Here is an 18,886-nt window from a genome sequence, read left to right as displayed (position 1 = left end):
CGCCATGCAAAACAATTAAAATGTTGTGACACACCATGCATAACAAGATAAACTTGGTGACACGCCAAGGATAACAAGCAAAATGTTCTGACAAGCCATGCAAAACAATTAAAATGTTGTGACACGCCATGCATAACAAGATAAACTTGGTGACACGCCAAGGATAACAAGCAAAATGTTCTAACACGCCATGCATATGAAAATCAAACGTTGTGACACGCCATGAATAACAAGTAAAATATTGTGACACGCTAAAGCTTACACGGCAACAACTAACTATAATACAAATGTCTTGACCCGCTAATGACCAAAAACTAGTTAAACCACTACCACTTGACCCCCAAAACCAGCAAAACCATCAAGAAAACACAGTCTAAACAGTTGCTAAACGTAAACCATCAAAATACAAGTGAAGATAGAATAACGTACTTGTGATTTAAGGCCGTCAAGAATCCAACCAACGATACGGTCCTCAATCGTATGCATTGCTACACTCAATGACTGAATTGAAACCTTTAGCTCCAACATATCTTTTTCATGCTTGCGAATGATCTGTCGGAGCTGACGGGTTGTGACTGCTCCGACATTGACTATTCTCGACTGGGTCAACTATAATAACATATATAACTGTGTTATTCAATAATCATATATGAAATTATTGAACATTAACCGTTACAACTTTAATATCCTAACCAGCGGCTCGTTAGTAGTCTGCGGTGGAGCCTGACCGATCGATGCTTCAGGACCTGTCGTCGCTTCCGCATACTGCAATTACATATTTAACTGTGTTATTCAATAATCATGTATGAAATTGTTGAACATTAACTGTTACAACTTTAATATCTTTACCGTCCGCTCGTTAGCAGTTTGCGATGGAGCCAGACTGATAGATGCTTCAGGACCTGTTGTCGTTTCCATAAACTGCAATTACATATATAACTGTGTTATTCAATAATTATGTTTAGAATTGTTGAACATTAACCGTTACAACTTTAATATCCTTACCGCCGGCTCGTTAGCTGTCTGCGGTTGGGCTGGATCGATCGGTGCTTGAGGACCTGTCCTCGCTTTCGTAAACTGCAATTGCATAAATTACTATGTTACTCGATAAACATATGTGGGAATGTAGAACACAAACCGTTAGAATCGATCTTACCGATGGGTCATTTCCACTCTGCATCTGAGGAGGATCGGTGGGTGGTTCTGGAGCTGCCGGCCCATGGTCCAACTACAAACACAGAAATGTTATTCGATAATCACAAATGAAATTAGAGAACACAAAACCGTTACAATTGTCCTTACCGGTTGTTCACTGCCTTGACCATGGTCGTCCCCTTCATCCATCAACTCATCAACTAAAGCAGCGGAGGTGCGCATCCGCTTCGTGCCACCAGAGGCTCTTTTCTCCTTCAAGCTTCTCCTTTTTTTGCCTCGCACCTAAGCCCCAATCCGACCAATCCTCCATGTGCCTTATTGGCACGTACTCGTTACCCTCCGATAACGGGACATCAAGGTCCACAAAATACTCCCGGAAGGCCTTATCTGCGGTGGGTTCCAAAGTCTCCAATGCCCACAACTGTGAATAAACAAATAAAATATTGTCATTATCGAATAGGAAAAATTATTTTACAAATATAACGCAAAAATTAGCAGTTGTTCACTTACTTTGTCAGATGACTCTAACTTCTGAATTGTCTTGTAGAAGTCTTTTGGCTTCTGATTGCAATCCCATCTGCACATTCGTGGGTGGACGTTATCTTTCGGACCAGAGAGGGCAACTATTTTTCGGAGGGTTGGAATTGCCTCCATTGCCCAGAACTGCATGTCAAATGTAACCATTATCATACCGTCAATCATAAACGACTGCACCCATAAATTTTTTGTTCGAAAGGAAACTAAAAAATATTACGTTTTAGTACCTGTATCACCCATGCGAATCCGTAAATGTTGTAGCGTAACCGAGTTTCCTTTGTCACGCTCAAGTCAGGAACTTCGAACCCCTTCAAAAGGTCGTCCAAGGTCAGCTTCCAAATATAATGCCCCCATGGGAAGACATTCCAAGCGTCGATGTCCTCCACCAATGACAGCAACCAAGGCGTCACCCGTCTACGGTAGTCTTAACCAAATAAAATGTTATTTGGGATCAAGATGAGTGTCATCTTGGTCGCATCTCCTGGTCGCTGAAAGTTACCCCCGCGGAAGGTATCAAGCAAAGCCTACAGCTTAACGCTGTCCTGCTCGTTCCAGTATCTTGCATGAATTCCATCCATAGCTACGTCGTACGGTTGTCTGAACACATCGGGCATTGGACCAAACTTTAGCTAGGTGATGAGGCAGAACTCCTGCTTTGATAGCCGCGCCTTGCTCTTGCCAATGGCAAACCATAGCTCGTGGTCCATTGACTGCCTCTCAGTGATCCGACGAATCATGATGCTGTGCAAGAGACCGGCGTAAAAGTACCCCTGTGGATAGACGTCTAGGAGCATTCCGAAGCAGGTACACTTAACTGAATCGTACTCCTCCTTTTGTTGGAGAGACTTTGTGATGTAATGCAACTGCGACCACTTACAGTGAGTGTTAATTGCGACGTTGAACGCCCACTTCTCCCTCGACACGATCAACAAACTGTCAAGATCCTCATACTGTCTGTGCTGGATTTGTAAAATATGGCACACATACACCAGTGAGTTAAGCAGTCATGTGCAACAAGGTACATTGAAGATATAAATAAGGAATAAATGTTGTGACACGCCATGCATTGCAATCAAAATGTTGTGACATGCCATGCATAACAAGTTAAACGGTGTGACACGCCATGCATATCAAGTTAAAGGTTATGACATGTCATGCATATCAAGTAAAATGCTGTCAAATGCCATGCATAACAAGTAAAATGCTGTCAAACGCCATGCATAACAAGTAAAATTCTGTGACACGACATGCATATCAAGTAAAATGCTGTCAAATGCCATGCATAACAATTAAAATGCTGTCAAACGCCATGCATAACAAGTAAAATGTTGTCAAACGCCATGCATAACAAGTAAAATTCTGTGACACGACATGCATATCAAGTAAAATGCTGTCACACACTATGCGTATCAAGTAAAATGCTGTCATACACTAATAACTAACTATAATAACAATGGCGTCACACGGTAAACACCCAAAACCATTATGGCTTAACCACAACAACCATCAAACCAGCAAGAAACACAGTCTAAACATTTGCAAAACAAAACAAAAAACCCCGAACATATCAAACAAACCCAGGGAAAAACCAAAAAATTAACGAACACAAGAATGTTGCCAATTTGAGACCCACTGACCTCTTCATTCATGGCCGACATTTTTACTGGTGTTGTGGTTTCGTTTCGCTTGCAAAGAGCCTTCTCGAACACTCCGGTACTAGTAGGAATGAGAAATGAATCACACAGACGTTACAAATTTTGAATAATAACTGTTTAAAATGAAAAATGGCATTCTTTATTCTGAAAAAGGGAAATTAATACAATGGAAGTTCAAAGGATTACCACGTTAACTGCCTGCTTTTTTTTTCTCTCTCTATTTCAAACCATGACGTGTCAGCTGCTCAAGCACTGCCGTGTCAAGCACTCTAAACCATGACCATGGCGTGTCAACTTTTCAAGCAATGCCATGTCACACACTCTAAACATGACTATGGCGTGTCACCGACTCTGAACTCTGGCATGTCACAGATTCCCTCCATGGTGTGTCACTAACTCTTAACTCTAGCGTCTAACAGATTCAATCCATAGCGTCTCACCAATCCTGAATGCTGGCGTGTCACAGATTCCCTCCGTGCCGTGTCACCAACTCTTAATCTGGCATGTCACAGATTCCCTCCATGGCGTCTCACCAACTCTCAACGCTGTCGTGTCACACATTCCCACCATGGCGTGTCACCAACTCTTAACTCTGGCGTCTCACAGATTCCCTCCATGGCGTCTCACCAACTCTGAGCGGTGCTGTCTCACACATTTCCAACATGACGTTTCACAAACTCTAAACCCTGCCCTGCGACAGCCATCTAACATATGGCCTGCTATAGCAGGACCATTTCCTGCTTTGGATTCACATCTTTCTCCTTTCAATTCACCATCGTATCAAGGATTTCTAGTTTCACATCATTAGCCAACCTTTCCATTCATGACGACCTGTTCCTCGTTCGATTTAATATAGCTCTTTTCTTATTATCTGAATGCCATGTCCCAAATCTCTGAAAACCCATCTCATGCAACATTATTTTGTTTTGCACAACCTTCGGAAAAAAAATTTGGATATTTTGCACAATCAATCTTTGCATATTTATTTTTTTTCTCCCATTTTTTGCCTGTTTGAAAGTGTACGCTAACGAAGACGGCCCATTAAGGGCATTTTTGTCCCAAAATCTCTTCTGATGGCTAAAAACAGTTAAGAGTATCTTGACGGTTATTTACAAAAACACGTTATTTATAAAGGCTTAAAAAAAAAATCCCCTAAATCCAATACTAAAGCTAGCAAAATTCCTCCACCATAAAGGCTTTTACATAACCTTTGTCAACACTGAGTACAACCATAAACGCCTTCGCAAATCTAGAGGTCCAAATTCACTTGATGGTTTGCCAGATTTTTGCTTTGAAACCATCCGAGATGACCTCCCACCATCTGATGCTGATGCCGCCCAAGACATTCGTTCTTTATGCGACTCCATTGCAAAGAATTGCTTTGCCCCGTTCCGTAATCTCCTTTATAAGCTCAATAACTCGCATCTTCAATTGTCCCGCCCCTCACCTGTGTTGTCTCGGATATTGGCTTGCAATTCCCTATCAAAGCAGCTAGAGAATTGGGCATCTCTGACATAGGTTTTTGTACAACCAGAGCTTGCGCGAATCTTTGCTATGCCCAGATTCCACGTTTGGTTGAAGAAGGGTTAACCCCTGCTACAGGTATAGTGCTCTCTACGGATCAATCAAATCAAAATTTAACATTTCTATACGTGGTTTGATGTGAAGGAATGACGATGTTGTTTAGCTAGGGTGTTCTGTTTTGATTTTGTTGCTTACAGTTCTTGACACAATTTTAATTTGTTCGAAATTGCAGATGCAAGTGTTATAACAAAGGAATATTTAGAAACTGTTATAGATTGGATTCCTGGGATTAGAAATATCCGTTTCAGAGATCTTCCAAGCGACGTTAGAACCACAGAGCCGAATGATTAGATGCTAAATTTTATCCTCAGGCAACCACCGGATGGCTATAGAGCTTCGGCTACCGTTTTCAACACTTTTGACTCGTTGGAACAGGACGCTTTGGATGGTCTCCCGGCCACTCTTCCTCCCATTTACACCATCGGTCCTCTTCACTTACTTGTTGATCAGATCAGAGATGATCATGAATTGAAACCTATTGCTTCAAATCTGTGGACTGAACAAACTGAATGTATCAAATGGCCTGATTCAAAAAGACTCAACTCTGTGGTGTATGTAAATTTTGGCAGTGTCGCAGTAATGACTCCCGAACAACTAATAGAAATCGCTTGGGGACTAGCTATTGGCAAAAAGCAGTTTTTGTCGATTATAAGGCCTGATCTTGTCACCGGTAAGGCAACGATTTTGCCACCTGAATTCGTCTCCGAAACTAAAGATAGAGGCATGTTAGCGAGCTGGTGTTCACAAGAACAAGTCCTCAAGCACCAGTCAATAGGAGGGTTCTTATCTCACATGGGATGAAATTCAACCATCGAAAGTTTATCTGCTGGTGTGCCAATACTTTGTTTGCCATTTATTGCAGATCAGCAAACCAACTGCCGGTTTGCTTGCACGGAATGGGGAATTGGCATGGAGGTTGATAACAATGTAAAAAGAGATAAAGTGGAGATGCTTGTTAGGGAGTTAATGGAAGGAGAAAAGGGTGCAGAGATAAAGGCGAAGGCCATGGAATGGAAGAAAAACGCCGAGGAGGCATCCAGGCCTGGTGGCTGTTCCTCCCAGAACTTGGAGAAACTGTTCACCAACGTCCTTGTCTCAGAAAAGCATATAAATCACTTAAAAATGGATAAGAACAAACATTGAAAGTCCCTTCCATGAAGCTTGTACTTGAAGCTCAAATTGCCAGGGTCAGCTCCACTATTTCCCAAGTGAGTGTTGTCATCATCATGCGGAGTGATACATCCTTGCCCATTAATGTTGATGGTTATACGGTTAGAGTGAAATAAACTGAACTCTACTTGCAGAAGCCATCGTTGCTAAAGAAGCTTGCAAAACGGTAAGATTAAAGGGATCGGACCGAGTTAGAGTTTAAGTTACTGTAGTGATATATATATATATATAGAAAACATTTACATGTTCAATATGAATTTAATAAATCATAAGACAAAATATATTGTACATAATATATGAAATTTAAATTCACATTGAAGTTAATTTTTAAGGTGTGAAAACATCAAAAGAATATAATCAGTCACTTACATGATTTGTCAAGTTCACTTTCAAACAGTAAATTAAAAAATTCTTTTACTTGTTTAATATTTAAAAAAATATAAAAAAATCAAAACTGAATTTACTAACAAATTTGATAGATCCATCAAAGAGGACAGCTGCTTTCCTTTCGTTAACAGACTAATCCACCTTTTCATTTGGTGGCCTTCTGCTGATTGCTGTGAGAAAGAATGCATTTTTTTGACAATAGAAAGCCAGTTGTTAATATCATTAATTCTGGCTGTTGTTTCCCATTTCGTAGAGCTGTCATCTTGAGCACCTGGTGTGTATATATATGATTTTCCCTATGTTTGGCTAGAATGTAAATTTTACAAAGTGTAATTTCTTATTTTGAAATTTGAATATGATTTTGTTTAATTATATATTTATATAAATATCTTTGTGAATACAAAAATAAAATATTTCGTTTGAAACAGATATGAGAAATTGTATATATATATATATCTGATATGTGTTTTGGTGAAAGTGAATATTATCGAGTTTGTGTCACGTGAGGTAGTGGAGTGGGTTTTGCAATTGTATAGTGGGGTGCCAATGCTGAATTCTGAGCAGAATTTTAAGTTGAATTGTGCGGCACTCGGATATGGAGAAAAGAGGCAAGATGAGGGTCCTGATTACATAATCTTTGTAGGGATTTGGCCGCGGATGTTTCAAATTATATGTTGCAAGAGACTTTTAAAGCTGTTTACCCATCTGTGAGGGGTGCCAAAGTTGTCACTGATAGGACTACAGGACTGTCAAACCCTGCTTTGTAAAATAATTATAATGTCATTCACATGCTCGATGGAATGTTTGTATATTTAAGAAGTTCGAAAAATCGTTAAAAGACGATATTGCCCCTAATGGTACCATTGAGTCGATTAAGCCTCGAACTAGTTCAAATAGGAATTTTAAGATGAAATTAAGAGTTTCACAGTTCAGGGATGACTCAAAATGGTAATTAGGAGTTCGAGGATCAATTCGGAGTCAAACCGAAATTTTTACTATCTAGGGGCAAAATTATAATTTTTTCACCCACGGATAAAATTTGAGATTTTGAGAGAATTTAGATCACATTTGACAAATTGGAGAATGGTATGAGTATAAGGGATGAAAAATATGTCTATAGGCAATTTTTCAATTTTTGGGGTAAAAACGTAATGTTTCACTTTACGGGGGCAAAAGGGTAATTTTTAAAAATTTACTCCACCAAAACTTTAGAAAAGTCTAGAAATTTCATGGAAGACATGGATAAGTGAAGAGGATTGAGCGGTAGAAAAAAAAGTCAAAAAGATGGCTACAAAAAATAAAAAAATAAAATATTCAAAAAGTAAATAAAATAATAATATTTTATTAAGCCTATTAAAAGGCTTGAAAATTCCAGAATTCTTCATTTGGAGGGTCAGCCAAAACCAGCAGGAGAGAGAGAGAAATAAGAACAAATCCTAGAGTGAGAAAATTCAAAGAAAAAGTGTGATTTTTCAAGGAATGAAGTGTTTAAAGGTATGATTTTTCAAGCTTAGCTTAAGATTTATCATTTCCATGCATTTCTCCTTATTTTTCATGGTTAAATTATGTGTTTTGATGATGGATTCAAATCTGATCATAAGGGTTTAGAGAGAGAAAGTTGTTAGATTAATTTGATTTTGAACTATGTTAGTGTTTAGTGTTAGTTTAGCATGTTTATGAGTAAAACAATAAGAAAAATATTCATTTTCTCCATGAATTTCTCTAGGCCGAATCTAGCCAATGGTGTGTGAGGATGAGGTTGACTTTATTTTAAGAGAATTAGATGGAAAAATGATGAATTATGAGGTTGGAAATTAAATGGGAATTTTTTGTGCAAAAAATTGAAATTTTTACCCACTAGGGGTAAAAGCGTAATTTATGGTCCGAACTGATAAATTGGACCACATTCACAGTCATTGAGGTATTGTGGATATAATTGGATAATTGAAATTGAAATGGATGGACTTGGAGTTGAATTGGAGATTTTAGAAATTTACACCGTGTATAGGCGAGTTAGGTCGGACACTGTGATTAAGCAATTGTCCAAACATTTCACACCCTATCTAGTGCATACGCATGGATAAGAGCTTGAAATAATATATATTGATTTGACACAAATTATTGAATTTTTTTGTGTCATGTATTGTGGATAGGTGATGAGCTATCTGATACGGGTAAAAAAAACTACACCCGAGGATCGAAAATAGGAGTATATCTACTCCTAGTACAGTGAGTAAACTTACTATCATCTTAATTATCTAGAGTAGATTTATTTAAATGTGTGATTTTATGAAAAAATGGTTTAATTGAAAAATTATTGTGTTTTATGGGAAAATGAGATTTTATAAAATAATTTTATAAAATTTTTACAAATTTAATAATGATTTCAAAAATAGAGTAATTGGAGACCTATACTATGATTGTGTTGTTTATCTATGATTTTACATTAAATGGCTTATAATAAATGTGGGTATGACTGGTTATTTTTATGATTTTAAGAATAAGTGAACTGCTTTGATTTGCCTTGAATGTGTTAAGTGAGCCATGTCATACTATTGTGATTTTATTGGTTGGTGGATTATAAAGTGGGCACTGCAGTAACGAGGGTTCCGTGGGCCAACCTAATTAGAGGGGCACGGTTCCCAATTATTGAGCTTACCTCGATTGGAGAGGCGCGTAGGATAACTCCCGAAGTAGGATTTGAGTACACTTCACGCTGGCCACCACGTGAAACTGAGACTCAGCCAACGCCAAGGAACGGCTGTGTTGTCAGAGGTGAAATGTATTTGTGTGTGTGACAATAAACAGCCTTGGCGGTCTCGGTAGGATGCCTTCGCGGGGTATCCCCGAGAATGGATTTTAGCAAGGGCTAAGTTTTTGAAAAGTACATAAGCCATGTTGAGTAGTTGGATGAAATCCAATTATTTACATGGGTTGGGATGAATTATTTTAATTGTCTCCTATTACTTGGTTTTAGATTATTTTGATGATGTCTGTCTACTCACTGAGATTTTATAATCTCACCCCTTCTTTCTATACATTTTTCAGGCTCATAATAGGCAGTAGACTGTCAATTGCATCGAGAAGTAAATTTCGAAGTTGCATCCTAAAAAGCAAGGTTATAGACTTAAACCTTCTCAGTTATTCGGGGGCCCACGTGTTATTGTAATTTAAATTGCATACTCCAGTTTTTTTTATATTACAGTATGTATAAATTTATTTTATTTTTATGTGCAGAAAATTAATTTTTGATGTTTCAAAAATATATATATATATATTGTTTTACATTAAAATAGATTATTTTAATTAATATCTTTATTTTATTTTATTATTCAAAAAGAAAAAAGAAGAAAGAGAGAGGAATGGAAAAACTGGTACAAAAGTCTTGCGAGGTCTCAAAAGGCATTCGGGAGAAGAATATCTGTCAAGGCTTCGCGGCGGTTGTCACGGACTCGATGGGAGTTTCGGGTCGTGACAACGGTCTAAAGGTTATGGCTTTGTGAACTTTGGTGATGAAACTGAGCAGATTCGTGCCATGACCGAAGTGAACGGGATTTATTGTTCAACAAGAGCAATGAGGATTGGACCAGCTACTAATAAGAAGCCAGCCACTGGTCAGCAGTATCCGAAAGCTTCTTACCAGAATACTCAAGGATATCTTGGCGAGAATGGTCCAAATAATACCATAATATTTGTTGGTGGTTTGGATCCCAGTGTTTCTGAAGACCAATTAAAACAAATATTTAGCCAGCTTGGTGAGGTAGTTCATGTAAAAATTCCTGCTAACAACCATTGTGGTTTTGTTCAATATGCTAACAGGACTGGCGCCGAGTAAGCTTTTTGAGTTTTGAATGGTACCATATTTGGAGGAAGTAACATTCGACTTTCATGGGGACTAGTCCTTCAAGCAGAGAGGCCCAACCAGATCAGGCCCAGTGGAATGGTGGATATTATGGATATGCTCAAGGATTTGAAGCATATGGACATTCACCTCCTCCCCAAGACCCTAACATGTAGCACGGGGAGTCACGAGCAGCCAGGAGCTTACCAGCAACCACAACAGTGAGGTGCCGTTGCTGTACCGTGGCTCGAAATTGGCCCACTATGATCCAGGGCACTTCACGTGTTGTTTTGATCCGACATGTTTTAAGGTTGTCGGTTCTCAATGGCTGGTGCAGAATGTTGTGGTTTTTGTTTCTTGAGGGGGTCATGTTCCTTCATCTTTTTTCTTTTTGTTTTTTTCCTTTGCTTCCCTTTCTTGTTTCATCCCATCTCTTTATCTCTCTTCTATGTGATATTGAGTTTTCTAGTCTATGGGCAATGTTGTTGCTGTTTAATGGTTTTTAATATTACGCTTCCTATTTTTTTTAAAAAAAAACATTTTATTTTGGTTTCTAGTAAGATTATGTTATGATTTTGCCAATAAAAATTAATTATTGGTCATATCGACATGTATTTTATAATTAAAGATCGGCTCAAACTGTGCTATTAGAATAGTGATTTATATATATATATATTCAGTACAATCAATAGTTGTTTTTGATATATTTATGATTTATGTTATTAGGGTTAATTGTGGTTTTTGATGTTGTTATGACTTATATCACATGGGTTGCTTATGGTTTCTATTATGATTATGACTTATATCACATGGCTTAAGTGTGGCTATAGCATGTTACAAGAAACTTCTAAAATTTGAAATATTGTGAATTTATGTTTGTCAATTATCTGAAAATGTAACTTTGAAACAATATGATCCTAAATGAGATTTCTCAAATTTTGTTTTAATATCTATATATATTTTTGAAATTAATAATATTTTGACTTAGACGTTTTAAGTATACTTAATCTAGCTGAAGTGATGTCATTTACTTACTGAGTCGTTGTACTCATTCTTTTAATTTTTATCATTTTTACAAATTTTGATATTTTTGCATCTTTGGGAAATTAAATTTATCCAATGAGAACTTTGGTTAGCAAGATTAGCATTTGCCTATATTCTTGTATAAGCTTTGATATGAGTATTCTATTTTGGTTAGTGAAGAATTATTAGATAAATGAAAATTTAGTTTTTTTTAGAGAATTGTGTTTTTATTATATTTGAAGACTCAAGATTCTGTAATCCATAAAATTTGAAGAGATTTTTTTGAAGATATTACATTTGTTTTAATATGATATTTATTACCTTACATACTTATAGGGAGGAGTCCTTGCTTCTAATCAACTATGCAGACCTTATCTTGACCGAAGGAAGGCCCCCGAGGATTCTTCTCATAAGGCACACAGATCAAATATAAACACGCAGACGGCTTGTGCAAAGCCCATATCTCTATAACTCACATGAATAATTTTAGACCCTTTTTTTTTTTAAAAGAAGTTTTATTAAACACTAATTAAATGAGAAAAATTAATCCCTAACATATCCTTCATGAGAAAAGATATAGTGTCTATGGGTGGTACATCATAAAATTTGTAATCTTCTTCTATGAATAAGCTTTTGTTTGTTAAGAAGTCAATGAGAGTGTTTCCTTTTCTAAATATGTATCGTGTTTTTACTTCCCATTAACGCTGGAGTAGATTTTAGATAGTTTCAATCAAATCTGAATTTGAGTACGGATTACCCTTGAGGGAGATTATGGCTTGCACCACTAACTTGTTATCAACTTGGAGCTCTATTTTGCGATAACCCAATTCCCAAGCAAGGGTTAGACCTGGATAAACACCCCACAACTCAGCTCGGTAAGCTGCGCATCTACCTAGCTTGACCGAAAAATCACCAAACCAGTCTCCACCGCCATCTCGAAACACTCCACCAGCTGCTGCCAAGCCTAATGATCTTCGAAATGCTGCATCTGTATTTAAGGTTAACCAACCATTTGGAGGTGCTGCCCTTTTAAAAATACTACTTAACTTTTTTCAGTACTTTTTGAAACCGACACTTGACTATAAGAAATTAAGTTATAGATGTGGTATATGTTAATTATGTCCTAAATCCGTGCACTTGGGACGTGACACTTATCTTTCCTGACATTTTTTAGCCACCGAATACTACCATTCAATTCAGTACACTGGAGTTTCAAATTATTTTGTCATCTTTAATTGGCTCATGAATCATGTGACTACGGTCGGACTTTTCAACTTTTAGATGAATCAATAGCAAAGGACATAATTTTGAGGTCAGAAAACAACTGGGACGGTGGAGCCTTCTCAAGGATATTTTGTTTTCAAAGGCATCGAGAATATTTTCATTACTTGAGATAATTACAAAATATATATTTTTGTGGTAGTCGCACAGGTTTGCTCTCGATTGAGTGAAAATAAATAGATATATATATCTCCACAAAATTTATTTGGCTTACAGTACATGTGGGGAAATGCTGCACCAAGCCAATTAATTCACGAACCACAAAAATGTCAGATAGTACTATGAATTTTAATTGCATACACTCGGAGAAAGCGAACTGCTACCGCTCCAATCATGTGATTTTAATTTTTTTTTCAACTGAACAAGAACATTATTTTTTATTTATAAATTAGCAAAAATAAATAAGAATATTAAAAAAATTGCATTAACTTTGGGAACTAGATTTTTTATAAACTTGGAAAATTTTAGGCCATTCTCAAGCTTCTTTTCATCTGAGAATTTTCAAGATTATATCCAAAAATTTCAATATCACTAGGAAAATTTTACTGTCACGTCCAAATTTCACGTCACTTGGAAGTTGTTAATGTCATCCCCAGGTTTCTCTTCACTTGAGAATTTTAACGTCATTCTCAAATGTCTCTTCACTTGAAAATTTAAACATCACTCACTTCCCAATTTTATATTACTTGAAAGTTACCACTTTCAAATTTCATGTTACTTGAAAGATTTTAACATCATTCCCAAATTTTTCTTCACTTGAGAATTTTAACGTCATTCTCTTTATTTGAAAACTTTGACAGCTCTTTACTTTACTTTGTAGTATCACTCTCAAAATTTCCTCGGAGCTTTAACATCATTTCGCTTCCCCAATTTCATATAACTTGAAATTTTTTAACATCATTTTTAAATTTCTCTTCACTTGAAAATTTTAATATCACTTATTAAATATAATAAGGATCATTCACTATCAAAAAAATAAATTGTCATTAATTCTATTATAAAACAATCACAATCCTATCACTGTAAGTCATTATTTCATAGCTATTATTCTAATTTGTATAAATACATATAATAAATTAATATATATTAAATATATTATATTAATAAGTTTAAATATATATATATATGTCTTTTTACTTTATATTAACTAATATTAGTATGTATATAAAGTATTATTACTTTTTGTTTAATTTATTATTAGATCTTATAATGTATTTTTATAAAATTAAAAAATTTATTATGTTCTTTTTATAAACTTTTTAATTTAATAAAATTAATGAATTTGGAACTATTAATTTGTAATTAATGACTTCTTAAACCCAAAAATATAAAAAAATAAGTAAAGGAAAATATCTTTAAATTTTTAATATTATAAACTTCAACATGTATATATTTACTTTTATTAATATATTTTTTATAAAGGATTAATAAAATTTATAAAATTCTTAATATATTTTGTATAAAAAAATTTTAAAAATAGTATTACTGGCAGAATTTTTCAACGGACATTCCGTTGAAAAATTCTGTTGGTAATAGCTTTTTCCAACAAAAAATTTTGTTGGAAACTTTAACGAGTTTTAATTTTTTTTTACGCTTTAAACTTCCGACAAATTTCTAATGGATAATTTTTCATTGGAAAATCATATAAAGATTTTTACTTAAGAGACTATAGTTGGCCAAAAAAATGTTCAATGGATTTCCAATTCAGAAAAAAATTAAAATAAATTTCAATTAGAATTCCGTTGAAAATCCGTTAGAAATTTCTAATGAAATTTTTTCCATCGAAAAAAATCTGTTTTTTTTTTTTTTAGTGTTTCCATCTATTGATAATTGGTTTTAAGTTGAATTCTGTCCTAAAAAATTAAACATGGTATCAAAGCATACACTATCTTTTTTATTATTATTCCTACCGTAATAAGTTATCACATGATAAGTTGTTGATTCTATATATAAATGGGAGTATTAGAGTGGTGATAAAAAGAATTCCACATCATTAAGTTGACGGTATTTTGAGCATATAAATATAATAAGAGTCATTCTACCTATTGTTAATTGATTTTAGATTTAGATCACATATTTGATTATGCACCACATAACGGATATCCCACCTGATGTTGGATGTGGAATAACAACGTAAAACCAGTAGAGAAAGATGGAATATCCCCTGGAATTTTCGTTAACACGTAGTAGTGGACATGAAATGGGAGCATCGAGGTGCAGAGGATCATTTACCCAGTGACATTCGACCCAAAACTCCATGTACATGTTTCACCATGCATCATATAAACAGAGCCATTGACAATCTGATTCACTATCTCCAATCATTATGTTCTGGCTCTTTTCTCTAATTTCTCTCTTTATTTGGCCAGACTGGTCAAGTCTCAATTTAGAAAAAAACTCCTTTTTTTTTCTGTAAATAATATTCTCGCATTTTACACTCTTCCTTCTCAGAGCAACCTATCTTTCCTGGCATTTTACACACTGGCGAAAACTACTACTCAACTCAGTACAATGACGTTTCTAATTTTTATGTCGTCTTTACTTAGGAAAACCATGTCGCTACTGTCGGACTATTCAACTTTTATTCGAGCAGCGAGGAACAAATAGCAGAAGACATAATCTGGATTATTGAGGTCCAAAAGGACTGGGACGTAACGACATATAATCTTGATGTCCAAATGAAAGGACTGGGACGTAACGACATAATCTTGGGGTCCAAATTAAAGGATTGGGACGTTACGATATAATCTTGAGGTCCAAAAGAACTGAGACGTAATGTGAGCCCTGACAAGGATAATTCAATTTGAGTGTTGGTAGACATATGTCCTCAAACTTTTGTTTGGCTAAGAGGTGATGAAATATCCATCATTCATGTTGGAAGCAATAATGCACTGGCCAAGCCAATTATTCATGAATTTCAATTGCATCCACAAGTTCCTGTTTGATATTTTGTGAAAGATCATTGGAGTTCTACAAAACCTTGTTCATATCCACATCATAACTTTCAATGATTTCTTTTCATTGCAGACATATTAAAGAGTGGAGAATCTTTTCGACAAGCTATACTTTTATACCTCGTATGCCAATCGTCAACGCAGCAAATCTTCATAGGTCAGCCCAACCCACCGAACCAGACTCGCTAGAAACAAGACAACCCATCACAGCAACAAAAACCCCAAGACAGAGAGCGGAGATTACTCGATTGAAAATATTTTTTAATTTTTTGAACAGAAAAGAGACTATTTTGTTAGTTTAAAATCTATTCTTTAACATTATTTTCATATAACTTGAAATTTTTAACATCATTTTGAAATTTCTCTTCACTTGAAAATTTTGACATCTCTTGGAAGGTTCTTTAACATCACTTCCAAGTTTCTCTTCACTCGGAACTTTTAACATCACTTAACTTCCCAATTTCACATCACTTGAAAGCTTTTAACATTATTCTTAAGTATCTGTTCACTTGAAAATTAAACCATCACTCACTTCCAAAGTTTATATATATTACTTGGAATAACCAATTTCAAATTTCATGTCACTTGAAAGTTTTTAACATCAGTCCCAAATTTCTCTTCACTCAAGAATTTTAACATCATTCTCCTTATTTGGAAATTTTGACATCTCTTTACTTTATCTTTTAATATCAACTCCCAAAATTCTCTTAATTTAGACTTTTAACATCATTTCACTTCCCTATTTCATATAACTTGAAATTTACATTATTTTCTAATTTCTCTCCATTCGAAAATTTTAATATCACTTACTTCCAAATTTACATTACTCGGAAGTTTATCACACCAATTTCAAATTTCACATCACTTAGAAGTTTTAACATTATTTCCAAATTTTACTTCACTCTTGAATTTCAACATTTAGATTCGCTTTTATAGGGTTTTTTTTTTTTTTTTAATTTCAACATCTAGGTTCACTTTTTATAGTTTTTTTTTTAAAAAAAGCTTTTCGAGTATGTTTTTGGTTAATGGAGGATAAACATGGTGCAATGATAGAAAATCTTCATTGATTCGAGAAATTTTAAGAATTGGAAACCTTACATCCCTACCTCGACTTTAGTATGTAGTTACTTAAGGAGAAATTTCAGGAACTGGCACCCTTACATGCCTACCTCGACCCTAGTATGTACTCAAAGAAAAATTTCAAGAACTGGCAACCTTGGCAACTCCACATGAGGAATTTCGAGAACTGGCTATATAGTTACTCAAAGAGAAATTTCAAGAACTGGCAACCTTAGCAACCCCACATGCCTACCTAAACCCTGGTACGTATTCAAAGAGAAATTCCAAGAGCTGGCAACCTTGGCAACTCCACATGAGGGATTTCAAGAAGGGGTATTTTTAAAAATGACTCTTATAGATAAAATATTTTTAAAAATAACTCTTTTATAATTTTAATTATTTTTAGTCAAGTTAGACAAATTATCCTTAATAAAATTACACGTCATGATTTTACATGTCATGTAAAAAAATATATTATATGCTATGGTTAGGTTGTTACACACCATATACAAAAACATATGACATATCATGGTTAGGTTATTACAAGCTAAGTCATGTACAAAAACATATTACATGCTATGTACAAAAACATATGACATGTTATTATTAGGTTGTTACATGCCATGGTTAGATTATTACACGTCATGTATAAAAACATGTGACATGCTATGGTTAGGTTGTTACACGCCATGTACAAAAATATGTGACACACTATGGTTAGGTTGTTACACATCCTGTACAAAAATATGTGATACGTTATAATTAAGTTGTTACACGTCATTTACAAAAACATGTGACACACCATGATTAGGTTGTGACGTGCCATATTAAAAAAAATATTATTGTTGTACTCCATGTTGAAAAAATATTGTTGTTACACGCTATATTCAAAAATATTTTGTTATATTTTTAATACTTAAAATGTTGTTGTTACTTACGAACCAAAATTTTAAATCTTCTCAACTCTTCATTTCTTTTTGTTTTTTTTTTTATAATTTGGCACCGATTAAAGTGTTTCTAATATATTTTCATAAATCAAAACACAAGTTTTTTTAACTAAAATATCTATTTCGACTAAAAATTGAAAAAAATTTCTTTTCAAGACCTAGGTTTATAAATTTCAAAATTTTGAGTTTGTTAAGGTCTAGGTCCTAAATTGATCCAATTAAAAGCTATTTTAAATATCTGTGATCATTTCTACCATTTTAATTTTATCCAAAATACTTAAAAATCAAATTCTCCAAATAGCCACCCACCCAAGTATATCAAAACCATCGCTTGGTATCTTGAAATAATAGAAAGGAGAAATATGAAAATGCGGGAGAGAGAAATTGGGACCATAGCAAACGAATGATGAAGAGAAAAATCGATAAAATTAGAGAGAGTGGGATGGTGAGAGAGAGAAGTCGGAAGCACAAATAGGAAGAAATTGTAATGAATGATTTAATTTATTTAAAATAGTTTCAATGGTGTTTTTGTTAAGTCATAGCTAAATATGACTAAAAATAGTTAAATTTATTTTGAAAGTTATTTTTAAAATGCCTTTATCAAGAAAAGTTATTCTTAATAATTTATTCTTTCCAAGAACTGGCTATAGCAACCTCACATGCATACCTTGACCCTAATATGTAGTTATTCAAAGAGTCACATGCCTACTTCTAGGGGTGTGTAGTTATTCAAAGAGCCACATACTTATTTTGACTTTTGTACCTAGTTGAGTATCACTTGTTATAAGTGCATCTTTTCAATTTAAAAAATGAAAGTAGACCATTACTTATAAACTTATGGTACGTTTGGTTGACGGAATAGATAGAAATGGAATAAAATAGTTATTATATGAGAATAGAATGAGGTAGGAATATAATAGAATAGTTATTACTTAGTTTGGTATGACAAAGGGAATAAGACATGAATAATTATTATGATTTATTGTAGTATTTGGTTGGTAACAATAATTTTGAAATAAGAAAGAAATAGAAAATAAAAAGAGAAAAACACCCTTTATTATTTATATGAGATTTTATTTTTATTAGATTTTTTAAATATTAATAATCTAGAATTTAATAAAAATATTAATAATTTAAATCTTAATATTTTATTTAATTTAAATACTATTATGATTAATTTTTATTTTATTTTATTTTAAAAATATTAATAATTGATAATTTATTTAAAATATTAATAATTAATAATTTAAATATTAATATTTATTTATAATTTAATTATTTATATTTTAAAAA

General features: G+C 34.3%; 3 protein-coding genes and 2 pseudogenes across 3 annotated transcripts; 2 read left to right on the top strand and 3 right to left on the bottom strand.

The window, feature by feature from the left end:
- Window positions 319-1,292, bottom strand: LOC18608286. Its single transcript, XM_018114870.1, has 6 exons — window positions 1,157-1,292; window positions 1,006-1,077; window positions 850-921; window positions 694-765; window positions 430-609; window positions 319-384 (listed from the first exon to the last, which is right to left on the bottom strand). The coding sequence occupies exons 1-6, from the start codon at window positions 1,178-1,180 to the stop codon at window positions 319-321; spliced, it is 486 nt and encodes a 161-aa protein (XP_017970359.1). The 5' UTR covers window positions 1,181-1,292.
- On the bottom strand, window positions 1,314-2,121 carry LOC108660999. Its single transcript, XM_018116577.1, has 3 exons — window positions 1,920-2,121; window positions 1,666-1,818; window positions 1,314-1,576 (listed from the first exon to the last, which is right to left on the bottom strand). The coding sequence occupies exons 2-3, from the start codon at window positions 1,807-1,809 to the stop codon at window positions 1,352-1,354; spliced, it is 369 nt and encodes a 122-aa protein (XP_017972066.1). The 5' UTR covers window positions 1,810-1,818; window positions 1,920-2,121; the 3' UTR covers window positions 1,314-1,351.
- On the bottom strand, window positions 2,117-3,545 carry LOC108661000. Its single transcript, XM_018116578.1, has 3 exons — window positions 3,534-3,545; window positions 3,330-3,408; window positions 2,117-2,651 (listed from the first exon to the last, which is right to left on the bottom strand). The coding sequence occupies exons 2-3, from the start codon at window positions 3,348-3,350 to the stop codon at window positions 2,322-2,324; spliced, it is 351 nt and encodes a 116-aa protein (XP_017972067.1). The 5' UTR covers window positions 3,351-3,408; window positions 3,534-3,545; the 3' UTR covers window positions 2,117-2,321.
- On the top strand, window positions 4,500-6,432 carry LOC18608285 (annotated as a pseudogene).
- LOC18608284 lies at window positions 9,964-10,833 on the top strand (annotated as a pseudogene).

The sequence above is a fragment of the Theobroma cacao genome, chromosome 2, assembly GCF_000208745.1.
Source record: "Theobroma cacao cultivar B97-61/B2 chromosome 2, Criollo_cocoa_genome_V2, whole genome shotgun sequence".
In the NCBI taxonomy this organism is placed as follows: Eukaryota; Viridiplantae; Streptophyta; class Magnoliopsida; order Malvales; family Malvaceae; genus Theobroma; species Theobroma cacao.
The sequence above is the reverse complement of the archived record's forward strand: the minus strand, read 5'-3'. Positions and strand labels throughout refer to the sequence as shown.